This window comes from Dama dama, chromosome 9 (genome assembly GCF_033118175.1).
Source record: "Dama dama isolate Ldn47 chromosome 9, ASM3311817v1, whole genome shotgun sequence".
In the NCBI taxonomy this organism is placed as follows: domain Eukaryota; kingdom Metazoa; phylum Chordata; class Mammalia; order Artiodactyla; family Cervidae; genus Dama; species Dama dama.
In genome coordinates, this window is record NC_083689.1 from 43867200 (window position 1) to 43885369 (window position 18170).

The following is an 18170-nucleotide window of genomic DNA, read 5'->3' on the forward strand; positions in this document are numbered from 1 at the left end:
GCTGCCTCATGGTATGAGGTACATCCTGCCCCCTCCAGCAATAGCTCAGTTTATATACTCTGTGCCTCTGACTGTTCCCCTTGCCAGAGCTCCCTTCCTTTCAACTTCTGTTCACCCTTCAGCTACTAACTCAGAAACTCCCAAGGGCCCAATCTGACCCCCACCCCTCTCCCCGCCCCAGCTTGTCTTTTCTCCCAGTTTTTAGTTTATAATTGTATGAGTTCTATTGACAGATCTTAAGACACCCTTGAGAGATGGGCCATTTGTTTTTTTGCTTACTCTTGTGTCTGAGATTCTGGCAGCTTGTGCTGAGAAACAAATTGAATGATTTGCTATAGGCATGTCCATCATCCCTTCAAACTCAACAAAATAAAAATTACATTTTGCATAGATGACAGATGTTTCCCACATTTGTCTACTTTCCTGATGACCTAATGACCTCACCATATTCATCCCAAGCAGGGATCACACCCTTTCTGCCAAATCATCTTCCTTCTATGTCTTTCTCAGCCTCCCCCACCTCACAAGTGCTGCAGCACTGATAGGCTGTAGTTAGATTATTCTTCCTAACCAATGCCTTAGCCTACAGCTTTGCCACTTCTAAGAGGTGCTTTACAACAATCATAACACATGTGCAGTCATTATGCGACTCACTGAAGCTGACCAGATTTTATTTAAATGCTTTGAATTGTTGTTGGGCTATAGACCTATCATTATTATACACACATTTTTTTTGGGGGGGGGGCATCTCCTTATTAACTTATCAACATATTTCTTTATCGAGAGCTAATTAACAGGAAGTAGAAAAAATAAATTTTGACAAAAAACTTTAGCAAATCAATGTGTCATAAAAAGATAATAAGGTCATGGGCAATTTAGAAAATAACTGAAGGAAGGGCCTTAGCGATTCTTGAAATTTACTAACAGTGAAAACATGAGAGTACAGGCTCCAATAAGCCACACTACGAGGGATTCCGTTAGAAATGATCAATTTCCTAGGAGGCTAGGATTGCTAGAATGTTAATTTTATCCGTGTGGTTGACTGTGTCTGAGATGCAAGTTTTCACTGGGCGTGGCTCATTTGGACGCTAGCCAGTGGATAAAGCCCATCTCGTGTCTGCCTCTCGTGAGGCTGTGTGGTTCCTCCCTTCTGTGCCAGAACACCAGCAGAGATAGTGCAGGCAGCTGGGGAAAACCGCTCTACTATCGGAGGGCCAGGCAAGGCCCAGCCGGCCATGGCCTCGGGGTCCCCTGGGGAGCGGCTCTGCGAGGAGGCCCGATGCCCAGTGTGCCTGGATTTCCTGCAGAATCCCGTCAGCGTGGACTGCGGCCACAGTTTCTGCCTCAGATGCATCTCCGAGTTCTGCGAGAAGTCCGACAGCGCACAGGGCGGCCTCTATGCCTGTCCGCAGTGTCGGGGGCCCTTCAGGCTGGAAAGCTTCCGGCCCAACAGGCAGCTGGCCAGCCTGGTGGACAGCGTGCGGCAGCTGGGGCTGGGCGCCGAGCCTTCGGGGGCACGCTTGTGTGTGCGGCATGGCGAGGAGCTGACCCGTTTCTGCGAGGAGGACCAGGAGGTGCTGTGCTGGGTCTGTGACACCACTCCAGATCACAGGAGCCACCACACGACATCGCTGCAGGAGGCCGCCAGGTGCTACCAGGTGAGGGGTAACGTGGAAGGCCGTGACTCCTGAGCGGGAAATGCCGGTCTGTAATGGAAGACACTGACCGAGTCAGAAGTGTTAAAAATCCCTTGCCAGAGACAGAGCCAAAAGACTCCCCCTGATCTGAATGAGCAGTGCCCTCCACACCAACCACCTTCCTGGCTCACATTCACCTTGGGATCTGTATGCCTTTGCTCCATGGAAACCCCATCTTTCGGGATTCCTATTTAGGAGCTCAAACATACTATTATTTTAGACTGATCTTCTCTGCCATGAAACTCTCCGTGGTCATTTCATTTCATGCTGGTCTTAATTTTCCTGATATAGGTAATCTGAGTTCCACAACTAGAGCTCCCTGGTGTAGGAGGCTATGTTGTCTAATTGCGTCTTAGTTACAAGTGCACAACTGTTATCGGAAACACTAATAACTAAATTTGTATAATATTTTGCTTTTGCATGGTATTTATATTAATTAATGCCACTGTTGTTTAGTAACTAGATTGTGTCCGGCTCTTTGCAACCCCATGGACTGTAGCTTGCCAGGCTTCTCTGTCCATGGGACTTCCCAGGCAAAAATACTGGAGTAGGTTGCCATTTCCTTCTCCAGGGGATCTTCTCAAACCAGGGATCAAACCCAAGTCTTGTGCTTAGCAGGAGGATTCTGTACCACTGAGTCACTTAGGGAGCCCATGTTAATTAATATTGTCATCAAAACAATCTTAATTTTTTTCATTTGTATTTTATATTGGAATATAGTTGATTTACAGTGTTGTGTTCATTTCAGTTATACAGAAAAGTGATTGTTATATATATGCATGTATCCATTCTTTTTTAAAATCTTTTCCCATATAGGTTATTTCAAAATATTGAGTAGAGTGTTCAGTGCTATACAGTAGGTCCTTGTTGATAATCTACTTTATATATATTTGATAATCTATTTTATATGTATATATATATAGTAGTATATATATGTTAATCCTAAACTCCTAATTTATTCCTCCCCCTCACCTTTGCGTTTTGATAATCTTAAATTTGTGTTTGAAGTCTGAGTCTATTTCTGTTTTGTAAATACTTTCATTTGTATCATTTTTTTTAGATTACACATGTAAGCCATGTGTGTGGGTGTGTGTGTGCTAAGTCACATCAGTCATGTCTTACTCTTTGTGACCCTATGGACTATAGTCGGCCAGGTTCCTCTGTCGCTTGGATTCTCTAGGCAGGAATACTGGAGTGGGTTGCCATGCCCTCCTCCAGGGGATCTTCCCAACCCAGGGATTAAACTTGTGTCTCTTACGTCTCCTGCATGGCAGGCAAATTCTTTACTGCTGACCACTAGGGAAGCCCACATAAGTGATGTTATATGACATTTATTTTTCTCAGTATGACTTACTTTACTTATTATGATAATCTCTAGGTCCATCCATGTTACTATAAATGACTTTATTTCATTCTTTTTAAGCCAGAGTAATTTTCCACAGTGGGCTCCCCAGTTGGCTCAGTGGTAAAGAACCCACCTGCCAATCCATGAGAAACAGGCTTCATCCCTGTATTGGAAAGATACCCTGGAGAAGGAAATGGCAACCCACTCCAGTGTTCTTGCTTGGGAAATTTCCCAGACAGAGGAGCCTGGTAGTCTACACTCCATGGGGTCACAAAAGAGTCAGACACAACTTAGTGACTAAACAACATCAACAACAAAAATATTCCCCTCTCTCTCTATATATATATTTGCCACATCTTCTTTATCCATTCATCCGTCAATGGACATTTAGACTGTGTCCTAATGAATGTGTCCTTCACTTTAGTGAAGTCGCTCAGTCGTGTCCGACTCTGCGATCCTACGGACTGTAGCCTTCCCAGGCTCTTCCATCCATGGGGTTTTCCAGGCAAGAATACTCGAGTGGGTTGCCATTTCCTTCTCCAGGAGATCTTCCCGACCCAAGGATTGAATCCGGGTCTCCCTCATTGTAGGCAGACGCGTTACTGTCTGAGCCTCCAGGGAAGTCCATGTCTTGGCTACTGTAAATCCTGCTGCAGTGAATATAAGGCTGCATTAAGCCACCTTCATGTTTGAATGTTTGCTATGAATGGTGTCTGGATGGGCACAAAGCTCTGATCCCCTTTAAAGCTGCCAATACATGTTACTCTGAAGTAGGAATCCAGTGGTTAAGCAGACAGATTCCTCTCTATTCAACACATATTTCTGGACTTATGATGTGAGCATCCTTAATGAAAAGGTGACTAATATTGGAGTATCTGGCTCACAAAAGTGGCATCCATGAAACTCTGTGAATAAGATTCTTCCTACTGGTGCTCATCAGAAGTTTCTAGACATATTCGGAACACATTTAAATTCCCAATATCTGGAACAGCTGCTCACACAAAGAGAGTTAAAGTCATCTTTTATCTATTGACCTTACCTGAAGTACTACCACAATGAAAATAAAGTGAAGATATTAACTTTATAAAATAATGATAAATTAATTTAGTAAATTATTAATCATATAGAGCCTATAATAATTTTGTATATTTATATCATACATTTTAACTTAGAATAACTAATAATATAATTATTATTTTAACTTTGTTTTAAATCAAGGTTGTGATTTTTTTCCCCTCAAGTACCCTCTGGACCTACCTAGAAATATCTCTTTTAGGTTTTCTTCTTGATTTTGGTCTTCTGCAAAATTCAGGTGCTAACTATTTCTTAACTAGACTTCTAGAGTATATTCCTTCCTTTTTTCTTTAATCCAGATGGTACCATACAGTGCATGGATAATGTCGTATTCTAAGGAAGTTTTCTCTATTTCAGTAGTCCTTCAACTAAATACCAAATAAATATCTTCTAAACTCCTTAGCCTGTCAATCACTTTTAGGACCCTAAGTGCTCTTACTGTAACTCTTGCCTTAACCGTTAATCTTTAGATTCAGCAAAACTAGCCTAATCACTGTTGTCCCCAAACGTGACACAACTTTCTACTTCTTTGCTTTTGCTTACAATTTTTTTTGTCTGTAAGTGTCAGAGTGTTCTAGTCCTTCCAGATTCCAGAAACAATTGCCATTTTCTTCATCTTATTAAATGCCTCGTTGGTTCCTACTCCTATTTTATGTGTTCTACCTTAGAATGTTATCATTAAGAAAAAAGAAAAAAAAAAAAAGAAGACTGGTGTGTGGGACTTGTTGAATGACTGTGGGAAGAATTTAAATTTTTGCTTGTTTTTATTTTTTCCTGAGACTTATTGAATGACTTTAGGAAGACTTTTAAAATGTATATGTGTCTATCTTTGTATGTGTTCTCTGTAAATAAAATATATGTGCTTACCTCTAGCAGGAGTCCTAGGGCTGAAAAGAGATTTAGTTTTCCTTAAATTATGTTTCTATCCTTGTAAGATTTATGACTTTCTATATTTCTTTTTCATATAATAAATACTAACTTACAAGATTTCTTCTGTAAAATAGTAAGAAATACACTTCTGGTTATAAAGTAATGAATAACTTTAAGAAGTTGAAATATATAGATAAAAGGAATAGCTTCACCTTTTCAGCCAAGCATAGTAGATGAGATTTTGTTTTTTGAATATATTTTCATTGGTCTCTGCCTAATTTTTATATATTTATTATAAAAACTTTTATTTTTAAAAATTGGTGTCAGGTTACATAAAATATGCTTAGTTTAATTTTCTTTATAATTGTATTTCTTGCCATTAAAAATTCTGCAGCACTTTGTTTTAATTCTATCCAGTGAATGAAATAATTTTTTCCTCACTGCCCTATTTTTAACTGCCCTATTTTGGTTACTTACTGTTTTGCTATTTATAATACAATGAACACACTTTTTAGATACATCTTTTATTATATCTGGCATTAACATTTAAAACATATCTATGTTTAACAGTCATTGATATTAATAAGATCAAACATTTTTATATGCTTTCTACTGCCCTTTATAGCTGATCTTTGTATTTCTTCCTGTGCTTGCTCAGTTTAAGTACTATATGAGAGTATCCTTAATGGCTGCAGCGTATCTTCCCAAACAGATAAAGCTCCAGGTGGCACAGGAGCTTGTCAGGAAAGAGCTGGAGGAAGCTTCGACTCAGGAGGCCAATGTGGGGAGGAAAACTGTTATTTGGAAGGTAAGAGAATATTGGGGCTTCTGGTGGCTAATCTATCTGAAGGATCCTTATTTGGATCATTAAGTCATTCTTCCACCATCTTCCCTACTCTGGCACTTTGTTCCATTTACCTGGGTACTCAAGAAAAACTGATCTCAGTATCATCCTGGACCATCTCATCCCCTCAGGTTATTTTTGTACAATTGTGTTCTTTCTAATGTCTGTAATACTGTCCCCAATCCAAGTTATAAAAAAAGACTTTACTCATCTTGATCTTACTAACTCGCTTGATCTTACTTACTGATCTTCACTCACTGCATCACTTAGAACAGAGTTGTACTGTCACTACTAGTTTAAAAAATATGTATTTGTTGGATGAATGAAATTTTTACTATTTCACAGGATATATATATGTGTGTGTGTGTGTGTGTGTGTGTGTGTATATATATATGAAATACAGGCTCATAGTCATCATCTTACATATAAAAAATAATCTGAATTTTCTTTTTTCAGTCAATATGTTGATATATTTCTGCCATCATCAGCTCTTTTTTCCTTTACCTATTTATACACACACACACACACACACACACACACACACATACACAAAGTGATTCTGAACCTGGACCAATGTTGCCTTCCAAGAGATATTTTGCAATATCAGTAGATATTTTTGGTTGTCAGAACTGGGATGCCTTACTAGCATCTCATATGTAAAGGCAAGAAATGCTGCTAAATACCCTATAATACAAAGGACAGTCCCCACCCCACCCCAAAAAAAAATCACAACAAAAAAATCACCTGGTCAAATATCAATAGGATCAATACTGAGAAACTGTATATAGAAATGACATAGGTGTTTATATTTTTATATTATGTCTTACAATATATATATAGACTCTATTTCTGAATAGTTCTCTGTCTTTTTCAAGGAACCCTTTTTCTCTGATTATTCTCTAAAATTTTGTAATTCTTTCTTTTCTTGAAAATCTTGACTTGTATTCTATCCTCTGGCAGATATTTTCATAAGGGTTTTTACTATATTTTTCTCCTATGATGTCTTACTTTTTCCCATAGTTATGTATATTGTATGTAAAGTTAATTAATAGTGGCATTTATTAATAATTTTTTTAAGTTAGTAATCCAAGTCAATTTTTTTTTAATCCTGGCCTGACCACAAATTTATGAAATCAGGAACTCTATATCTGAGATCTGGTTTCATGCATGTTTTGAACCCTCCACTGATTATTCTTAAAGTAGAGATGTTTCCAAGAACCTTGTTCTAAGTCAAGTCAACTTTCATGATTTTTACCTTTAAAAATGTATCCATGTGAGCCAACATGCAACAAGCATGGGTTTAATAAAATAAATTCTAAATTCTGTGGAAACCCTTAGCCCTTCTATATCTATAGGTGTAATTAAAGTATTTTAAAGGGTGATGTGAAAGAACAATGAATTGCAACTAAACCCCTTTTCACTATGTCATAGCCCGTGTGTGTGTGTTAAGTCGCTTCAGTCATATCTGACCCATTGCAGCCCTATGGACTGTAGCCCACCAGGCTCCTCTGTCCAAGGAATTCTTCAGGCAGGAATACTGGAGTGGGTTGCCATGCCACTCTTCAGGGCATCTTCCCGACCCAGGGATTGAACCTAGGTCTCTTGCACTGCAGGAAGATGCTTTATCATCTGAGCCTCCAGGGAAGGGCCCCCCACCCCCCGCCCATATACCAAATACTCTGCCCCAATTGCTGATGATTTACTGTACTGTCACTCCAGGAAAAAGTGGAAATGCAGAGGCAACGCTTCAGGTCGGAGTTTGAAAAGTATCGTGGCTTCCTGGCCCTGGAGGAGCAACTGCAGCTTAGAAGACTGGAGGAGGAGGAGCGAGCCACGCTGCAGAAGCTTCGGGAAAGCAAGAACCGGCTGGTTCAGCAGAGCAAGGCCCTGAAGGAGCTGGCAGAGGAGCTGGAGGAGAGGTGCCAGCGACCAGCCCTGGGTCTGCTGGAGGTGAGGCTGGGTGCCTGGGAGAAGAAGGACGGGCACAGCTGAGACCAAGGGGACAGACGGCAGCTTTCGGGGATAACTCCTTAAGCAGTTTTGCTTTTTAGGACAGGATCACCCTAGAATTTCCTTGGAAAGCAATTAAAAATTGCTTTATTAAAAATTCTCAATCCTTAACACCAGAATCCGAAGGGACCCTAGAGAATCATACATAATAGTTCATACTAAAGACAAAACCTTAAATATTTTCAAAATTAAAGTTAATTTAATGATTTACATATGGTTAAACAGAAAACAGACTATCTATACTATGTTGCCTGGAAAACATTTTATAAAAACCTCATAATGGGTCAACGATGACATTGCTGTATTTCAGTCATGGCCAATCCAAAAAGTCTTGTTAACCCATTTTAATGTCAATAGTCAAACATATGAGTAATATTTAAATTTTTCCACGTTGAAATTGGCATGTTAATTTTCAAGGCAAATGCTAACGTTCTAGCCCATAGTGCATGTCCATTCTGGGCATGGCGGGGAGGGATTAATTTGGCTCCATACAACTTGCTCACAATATACTTGAGATTATAGAGCAGACAGACAAATAACTAATAATCCTCCTTAAAGGCATTAAATCTCAAGTGAGTTGAGAAAGTCATCATTGTTGGTGGATGCTTGCTCTCATGCTAGAACCCACTGCAATAGAAATTTTCTGGGCACGCTTCATTGTGTTTCAACCCCAATGACTCATTTAGGAATGTCTGAAATAAGTAATTTCTATCTTCATACAAGTTCTGTGATTAAATAGCACTGGTCACAGTGTAGGGGGTGTCATTAAGTAAATGCATTTGCAAAACTTTTATATTAAATTAGTCCCATTTTCTTCAATATATTTATGCATCAGTCAAACTTGTTGTTATTATTGTTTTTCTTATTACTGCTATGCCTACTTCCTACTAAGCAAAGTGTCCCAAAGGAATAAATTTTCAAAATTTCAAACAATAAATAAACACAAGAACTTTGGCATTTTCAATAATATTCATTGTCACATCTTACTGTATCTCAAAATACTGCATATTTGAACTTATCATTTATTAGCACTGAATAAATGTTAAAATATCTTATAACACAAATCCTAGGTAGACTATATCCTTAAATATTTGCTTTCATTTTTATACTTATTTCTCCCTTTCTTCCTCAGTACCAGTAAACAACATTTCACCCTTAATGGCCCAAAATAAGACCTGTCGTTCTGATGAAATATAAAGCTGATCATTTCTCTGTTTTTATGCCCTGTTAAAATTAATCTGACTGCTGGTCATTTTTTAGAATGATAGGGGAAATACAGTGCAGGTGGTTTGTTTAATAATCTACTTTGACATAGACTGTTGCTGAATTTTAATGACTTCTGTTTTTTTCTACTTAGATAACTTAGACCAAGTATGTTGGTCCAGAGAATAAGGAAGTTAGGGTTTTCTTACAAGGACACTGAGATCATCATTTTATGTCTATACCTTTCACTATTTCTCAAATAAATTCTGCAGATATTTAGAATCTATATTTACCTTAATTCTGTTCACAGAATATAGCTCTTCATGAAAATACCCAATTATCAGAATTATCAATTCAGAAAATAGTTAAACCAATAGATATTATAGGAATTAACCTAAAGTTTGTGTGGTCTGATTTTGTTTTAATAGAAGCAAACTGCTTATATTATTTTAAATTGATGAGAAAACTCAATAACAGTCTGTTTTAGATTTTTTTAAGAGGGAATCATATCTCTTATAGTTTTACATCAATAGTTAATAATTTTCAATAATTCTTAAAGAGATGTTCCTGGTGTGTCCCCAGTCTGTCAAAAGCAGTTCAGAGGTCTAACTCACACCTACTTGTGTTTCTCTTCATTTTCAGGGTGTGGGAGGAGCCTTGAGCCGGTATGTTTACTTCCTGAATCAGAGAATGGTTTGGGAGAGGCTGGGGAGGTTGGTGGATAACCCTAATGAAAACTGCAGGTTTTGTGCTCTTCTCAGAAGTAAAAATGTCACACGCCTGGAACCCGAGTCCATCGCTATGGAGCTGAGGACAATGTGTCGCATCCCTGGCATGAGAGAAATGCTGAGGAAGTTCCAAGGTAAGCTGCATTTTAGACCTTGCAGAACTATGACTCCTGGAATTTGGCTGTTGCAATTTGTTACTGTACCAGTTAGGCTATAGTAACAAACAGAACCCAAAGTTTAGTGGCTAAAATCAGCAAAGTTTTATTTTGAGATCATGTTATTGGTTGATTACTGGATTGTGGAGGCTTTAATTTCACATAATCTCACTCCATGCAGACAGAGCCCCACCTCCTTCCTGTTGCTGATAGGCACAGAACTGAGCAAAGTCATGGTGAATCATGCACCACCCTAAGGGGCACACATAGCTTTCCTGGAGATATTATTGATGAAAGTGCGTCACGTGGTCATGTCAAACTACAAGGGGGGAAGGGGGAGAGAGCACTGGGCTCAGATTTTTTTTTTTAAGAGTATTGGGATATTTGTGAATGGTCCTGAAGAATATCAGAGTAACTGACACCCATATAAGCTACATTTGGTAAGAATAGTGAGTCTGAAAGTGATATTATCTGTGACATAAGCAATATTAGTTCCACTCTATGTCTATTTCCTTTTTTATAAAATGCTAAAAAAATGTCTTGTTTAGAGGACAAAATGAAACATATTTGAAAACAGAGGAAAAAAATCTTCAATATATGAAAACATTGCAGTGTATCAGATAATATAAAGTTTGGATTATTCTGTTGTTATCTGGCAGTTTGATGAATTTCTTAAATTCAGTTCAGTTCAGTTCAGTCACTCAGTCGTGTCCGACTTTTTGTGACCCCATGAATCACAGTACGCCAGGCCTCCCTGTCCATCACCAACCCCTGGAGTTTACTCAAACTCATGTCCATCGAGTCGGTGATGCCATCCAGCCATTTCTTATATTAGATAGTCAATAAAGCCAAACACATTCAGTTAATTATATTTAAGAGGGAATAGCTGTAGTGTAATAATTAGTTTGTTGGGTCTTAGTATGTTGTTTTTTAAAACAATATAGATTCAATGTTTTTAATTTTTTTAAATTCAATTTATGCCAAATAATGAAAATAGACTATGACTTAATAGTGGGTTTATTACTTAGAAGGAAACTGCTTTGTCCCATGATAAGAAAACCCATCTTATCAATCCTGTTCAATGATTAATCCTTGATCTTACAGGCAGATTGATGTTCCTTGAGAGCTCAGTTGGTAAAGAATCTGCCTGCAGTGCAGGAGACCCTGGTTAAATTCGTGGGTCAGGAAGATTCACTGGAGAAGGGATAGGCTACCCTTTCCAGTATTCTTGGGCTACCCTTGTGGTTCAGTTGGTAAAGAATCTGCCTGCAATGCGGGAGACCTGGGTTCAATCTCTGGGTCAGGAAGATCCCCTGGAGAAGGGAAAGGCTACCCACTCCAGTATTCTGGCCTAGAGAATCCCAAAGAGTTAGACATGTCTGAGCAACTTTCACTTAACTGTATGAAATGTTGCAAGTTATTACACTCTCATAATCAGTGTCTTTATATTCCCATTTACTTTTACTGGATTAATTAACTGGTCAATTCCACAAATATTGTCTATTTTATGCCAGTCACTCTTCTAAGCATTAGAATATAAAACTGAACAATAACATCAAATATGTTACAATCTGGAGCTTCGTATTGTAAATTTTTGCTTAAATTATGGAAAATACACAAAACGTTAGAAGATGAAACAGAATATTGAAAAAATAAATAAATAAGTGTGGCCAGAAGTTCTTGAGTTAGCACATCTAATCTGGAGTTTTTGATGTTCAAGGAAGACTTCATTCATAGGGGAGAACACAGCAAATATCTGATCCAGAAGAAAGTATTTCAGGCAACAGAAATGAGTTCTAAGACCTGAGCTTAAAATATGGAAGATGCATTCCAGGAGGTATGAGGAGATCTGTGTGGCTATTGTGGAGTGAGTGACAGGAGAACTGTAGAGGTCAAGCAAAGTCCAGGTAGCATAGTACCCAAAAGGAAGGCCTCTATGAGCAGAAGTGAAATGGGGCATCAGTTATAAATGGAGGAATAGCATGATTGTACTAATGTTTCATGAAGATCACTCTGTGTGGTTTATTGAGAATAAATTACAGAGGCGCAAGGCTTGATGTGGAAAAGCCAGTTAGGAGTCTTTGTGATAACTCAATTAGAGACTATTTTCTTTTGGACTAGGGAAGTCGTACTGGAGGTACAGAAAAAAAGACAAGATCTTGCTATATTGATATTTTGAAAGCAGAACTGGCAAGATCTGCTGTTGGATTAGATATGAGGGGTCAGAAAGGGAGAAAAGTTGTGAATAATTCCAAAGTTAAAATCTCCTGAATTGACATAATGAAATTATTGTTTACATTGACAGGTAACGCTGCAGGCAAGGTAGAAAAAAAGACTTGGGTTTTAGACATATCAATGTTTTGATGGATATTAAATATCCAAAGGCTGATATTGGGTAGGCAGATGAATTTAGAAATATGGAGTTCCAGGAGAAAAGTCTAGGCTAAAAGTATTTGGAATTAGTAAAGCATATGAATGGAATTTAATGAAAGCAATATACCTGCCAGCCCAAGAACAAATCAGAAGTGATTTGAGAGAGAGGCAAGAGGTCCCAATCATGAGACCATTGGTTTGTCCAATAGCAATGATGGAGGAGGAGAAGAGAAAACAACAGAGGAGACCAAGAAGGGGTGATCAGCAGAAAGGGAGTAAAAGAGTGATAACTGGTGTCTTTGGGAGAGAGAAATGTTTTCTGGGACAAAAGGATCCTCAACAGTGTTGAGTGCTATAGAAAAGTCATTTAAGGTGAACTTTAAGGACTGATCATGCATGGGGCACTGGGAAGAAGGTGCAGTTTGGTTAAGGTATTATTCTATCTTGGTGATAGTTTAAGAAATTTTAAGAGTTTAAGAAGAGGTAGGGAGAAGAATTAGAAATAGATGTATTCACAACCTTTTCACAGATTTATTTTCTTGAAGTGGGAATGATGTTTGAAGACATGACATCTGTTAAATGAGTCTACCACAACATCATGGAGACCTGCTTTTCAGTTCCTGTTATTTATGACCTCTAGAGTTTGGGAAAATCATATAATCCCTTGGGCTCATCCTGCTTATCTACAATGTGAGAAAGATAATATCAATCTTGAGGCTGGTTCCATGCGATAGCATAGATGATGTACCCACTTAGGTTTGAGTAGAAATAAAAGATAACTAGAAGTGTTTTGGAGACAAAGAGAGTCATCATATTAATATTTGTTATTATATTAAAACTAAAACATGATTAATTATGAAATTTGTTTTTGTTTTTAAATTAATGAAATCAAATTTACTACTTTTGAGTGTTGACCAAAAAAAAAAAAAAAAAGACATGAATATTATACATCCTCCTTGCTTCACTGAGGTCATTTCATTAGTAGATGTATTTTTAATTATATGGACAAATAAAATGTCATATCAATATACTGAGGAGACTCCACAGTATGGGTATTAATAGTACTTTTCAGTAGTTTTCTTTGCTGCATAGCAAATTACCACACACTTAGCTACTTAAAATCACATCCATTTACATCCATTCTTCAGATCTGATAATCTTGTGGGATCAGCTGGTTTCTCTGCTTAAGGTTTTATAAGATCAAAATCAAGGTGTTGACCAGACTGGACATCTCTAAGGGGTCTAGAGAAAGGTCCACTTGAAAGCTTATTCAGTCTGTTGATATAAAGCAATTCCTTGCAGTTGGAGGACTGACATCCCCATCTCCTTGTTGATGATCAGTTGGAGGTTCCTCACCCTTCTCCCCAACTGTGGCCCACTCCATCTTCAAAGGCGGCAATGACATATCGAATGCAAATCTCCCTGATTTTTCCTTCTGCCACCAGACCAATAACCAAAGAACTCTCTCTGATTTTAAAGGGTGATTAGATTAGAACCCACTCAGATAATCTCCCACTTGTCACATAATATAACAGAATCATGAGAAAACCTCCTGGGTCTGAAGGTCATGAAGTTCGTCTTAGAATTCTTCCTACCATAGTAACATAGCTTTGAAAGTGGTGTGTTTTAGACCAGTGAAATTTTTCTATAGGCTTTGAAAAGAAACTAAAAAAATCCCAAGGGAGTTATAAATTTTATTCTAAATGCAGATCTTCCAAAGAGTACCCAAGTACTCTGGATAGAGATAAAAGGGATCTAAATGGTTATGAACTTGGTTTGTCTTATCATCAATGGTTATGGTTTAATTGAGGCAGTAATTAGTCCTGGATTATGCAGACATAACAGAGGAATATACTCAAACTCAATAAAGTATCTGCAAGATGAAATACTTAATTTTTATCCCCATGAGTTATTAGAGGGAGAGTAAAGCATGGTGTGAGAGTCATCAATATCATGGGTTCTTAAGTTTTCACCAGTCTTTTCTGTTCTTTTACATGTTCCACAAAATTATTTCCACAGTTGACATAAAATTGGATCCTGCCACCGCACATCCTAGCCTCCTCTTGACTGCTGACCTGCGCAGTGTGCAGGATGGAGAACTGTGGAGGGATGTCCCCAACAACCCTGAGCGATTTGACACATGGCCCTGTATCCTGGGTTTGCAGAACTTCTCATCAGGGAGGCATTACTGGGAAGTCAAGGTGGGAGAAAGAGCAGAATGGGGCTTGGGCGTCTGTCAAGACACAGTGTCAAGAAAGGGGGAAATCACACCATCTCCTGAGAATGGGGTCTGGGCCATGTGGCTACTGAAGGGAAGTGAGTACATGGTCCTTGCCTCCCCATCAGTTCCTCTCCTCCACCTGGAACGGCCTCGCTGCATTGGGATTTTCTTGGACTATGAAGCAGGGGAAATCTCCTTTTACAACATCACAAGTGGGTCTTTTATCTACACGTTCAACCACCTGTTCTCTGGTTTTCTTCGACCTTATTTTTTCATCTGTGACACAACACCTCTTGTCTTACCACCTATGACAGATGTGGAGTTAGAAAATTGGGCATCCGGGGCTCATTTTGACTCTGCCTCTAATATCAGAGATGATTCTTCCTAAGATTCTGTTGCTGAGATACACCCCAAGCCTAGCAAAGTCTTCTGCAATAGAACGGAGCATATAGTATGTACATATGTGAAGGCTCAACAAATGTCCCCATTTAGGTCAGCTGTTTACTCCTTGTCACTATGGAAATTTTCCCATAGGAACGAAAGGGAAAGTATATATTATATGTGTTTGGGTAAGGATTGTATAATAATTTTAGAAATGGAGCAATCTTATCACTGTTTTCCCAAATGGCTCCACAAACTTTTTTGATGAGGTTTTCTTCAAATGAATGGACCTTGTATTAAACAAAGATATCTATACATTTATTTTAATGTCTCATTCCTTTTGATATCTCTTCATTCCAAGTCTTCCACATATTAAGAATTAGAAATAGCAATTCCTAAAGTGGTTCAAAACTGTCCAATATTGTTCTAACGTCAGATCCCTAATTGTTTCCTCTCTTCTTGCTCTCTCTCCTCTTTTTCTCCCTCTGGGCTCTGCCTCTTTCTGTCTCTGTCTCCCTCTCTTTTCTCTTTATTGCTTCTTTCTATTTTTTTTTTTTTTTTTGCTTTATATCTCATCATTTAACCTCCATTTTCTTCTAGATTACTATATTCAGAACCATCCTTTTATATATTCATGATTCCTGTAACTATTCAATTATTCTTTAAATCCTTTTTATTCAGGGGTCAATTTTTGAGTGATGCAATTCTTTCCTCTGATTATATCAGAGTCCAATGCCATACCTCTCACAAGAACATTTTCCTTTTTCTTCGGATATATTTTTGATTGAAATATAATTGGTTTATAATACTGTATTAGTTTCAGGTACTCAGCATGGATGCTTTTTTATTTTTGAGTAGAAATTTCTCAGAATTATGATTCAACTAGTTCTTTGACCTAGTCATTTTCTAGTTGTAAAAATTCAAACAATTATTTCTTTCTCTTTTAGATTCATTTACTTAGTACAATTTCTATAATGTGGGACAATGATATTGACCTTACAATATTTTGGGAAATAATTGAGGTTGTGATTTATAGGATTGCTTTAAATTCAACTTTGCCTCTTAAATACAATATGAAAATGACCATAATGATGAAATGATAATAATATTTGACTTATTTTTAGTGTATATTCTGTACATTCCAAACAAAATTTCTTAAAAATTATTGAAAGTTAACTATGCTTCCATCTTTTATATATATGTTTGATAAATACCTGCTAACCAAATGCTTAAATGCTAAATGTTGAAATATTAAATAATTATTAATTAATAGAAACTTTAGATGACATTACCTGACAAGACTTTTTGATTTTTAAGGAGCTTTTCTCTTCCAGAGAAGTTTCTTTGACTAAAATCTTTCACATACTTTACAATAACATTAATGATATAGCTTTCTTTCTATATTTTAAACTTTTTTGTCAGACATTTTTACATTTGGAGGAGCATTTATGGATTATAATAATTTTAGCAATAGGGAAATTTCATCAAACTGTGTTTCCAGACGGCTTGACATTTTCTAATGATGGGGCCTTGTATTAAACAAAGATTTCATATTCGATAAGTTTATGTTTGATCACGAGCAAACTATTCCTCTGTCTCTTTCAGAAACAGAGGTAATAATAATGTACCTTACGTCCCTCTTGTTGATAATTTACATACCATGCATGCCCTGCTGCTGCTGATGCTGTCATTTCAGTCGTGTCCGACTCTGTGCCACCCCATAGACGGCAGCCCACCAGGCTCCCCCGTCCCTGGGATTCTCCAGGCAAGAATACAGGAGTGGGTTGCCATTTATTTCCTTCTCCAATGCATGAAAGTGAAAAGTGAAAGTGAAGTTGCTCAGTCGTGTCCAACTCTTAGCGACCCCATGGACCACAGCCTACCAGGCTCCTCCATCCATGGGATCTCCCAGGCAAGAGTATTGGAGTAGGGTGCCATTGCCTTCTCCGATACACGCTCTAGGCCTTTTCCATTCATGATCTAAGTAGAAAGCTGGGTCTCAGTTCATGCTTTCCCATCATCAGGGTTTAAATGGGGCCTGGAAACTTACTGTAACTCCTGAGTGTTCATGTCACTATAGGGCCAGCATCTATGACAGAGTTTGTGACAGAGAACAAACACTCAGGACAGTAGAGTCCCTTTCCCAAAGGGATCAAGAAGAAGAGGGTCACTGGTCTAAGATCATGTCACCCCTGGGGTCTCCATCCATTCACCAGGACAAGGAAGCCACATGACCTCAGGCCTCTACAAGGGGTGAAAAGGGAATCCCAAGAATGCCTCTGCCTCAGGAAGCTAACACTCTAGTGTCTACTGTCTCCTTTTAACCCTATTATCTCATTGTGCATCCTCTTATGATTTATGTCAGTTACTAAGCCAACTTAAATCTTTCTTCATCCCTTGCATTCCACGTTTCACAAAGCTTCGTGCATCTACTATTATAAACCCTTTTTTTGCCTTCCCAATTCCATACACATGCACACACTCAAAACACATATGCACAGAGGCTTTTCCAATGGATGGGAACTCCTTTTTTCCAGTTACTCAGGCCAACAATGTGGTTAACTCCTTTCTTGATTTTACTTTCCCATACTAGTCTATCAGTAAATTCTGTTGGCTCTATCATCAGATGTATCTAGAATTCAGCCAGCTCTAACCACTTTGCTGTTGTAACCATGGTCTGAACATCCATTTTCTCCCTCTGAGTTATTAGTTTCCTAATAGCAATCCTGGCTATACTTTGGCCCCTTCCATGTCCCTTTTCAATGCAGCAGCCAGGCTGATCCTTTTAGCACCAAGATTGTAGTACCATTGCAATTACCTTCTATTCAGCTTAGGGTTAAAGCCAAAATCTTTACAACAAACCCTCAGACCCTAGAAGATCTGAGCACAAGTTTCTCCTCTGATTCTGACTTCTTGCCCTTACTTCCCTTTTTATTTTTCTCCATCTATCCAGGCATCCTGGCTGGGTTTACACCAGACCAGGCACTTGCTACCATCAGGCCTTTCTCCCAGCTGTGCCTTCCACCTGCAATTTCCCTTTCCCTGATGTTTAATTCATTTTCTTTCTTTCCTTAGTTCGTGTTAGTGTTAGTTGCTCAGTCATGTCCAACTCTTTGTGACCCCATGGACTGAAACCTGCCAGACTCTTCTTACCATGGAATTCTCTAGGCAAGAATACTGGAGTGAATGGCCACTCCTTTCTCCAGGAAAAAGAAGGGATAGAACCTGACCGAGGGATAGAACCCATGTCTTCTGCACTGCAGGCATAT

The 18170-nt window shown here is 38.4% G+C and overlaps 1 protein-coding gene across 1 annotated transcript; it reads left to right on the forward strand.

Moving 5' to 3' along the window:
* The first annotated feature begins 1235 nt into the window (after positions 1-1235).
* TRIM58 (tripartite motif containing 58) lies at positions 1236-14941 on the forward strand. The gene is made up of 6 exons (XM_061149357.1): positions 1236-1658; positions 5699-5794; positions 7550-7780; positions 9686-9708; positions 9805-9905; positions 14319-14941. The coding sequence occupies exons 1-6, from the start codon at positions 1236-1238 to the stop codon at positions 14906-14908; spliced, it is 1464 nt and encodes a 487-aa protein (XP_061005340.1). The 3' UTR covers positions 14909-14941.
* The last annotated feature ends 3229 nt before the right edge of the window (positions 14942-18170 follow it).

Excerpts from the sequence above, each read along its gene's own strand:
- TRIM58 (XM_061149357.1), top strand. The coding sequence starts at position 1,236 with ATGGCCTCGGGGTCCCCTGGGGAGCGGCTCTGCGAGGAGGCCCGATGC. Across the intron at positions 5,795-7,549 it reads GGAAAACTGTTATTTGGAAG|GAAAAAGTGGAAATGCAGAG; the intron begins GTAAGAGAATAT and ends CTGTCACTCCAG. Across the intron at positions 9,906-14,318 it reads AATGCTGAGGAAGTTCCAAG|TTGACATAAAATTGGATCCT; the intron begins GTAAGCTGCATT and ends TTATTTCCACAG.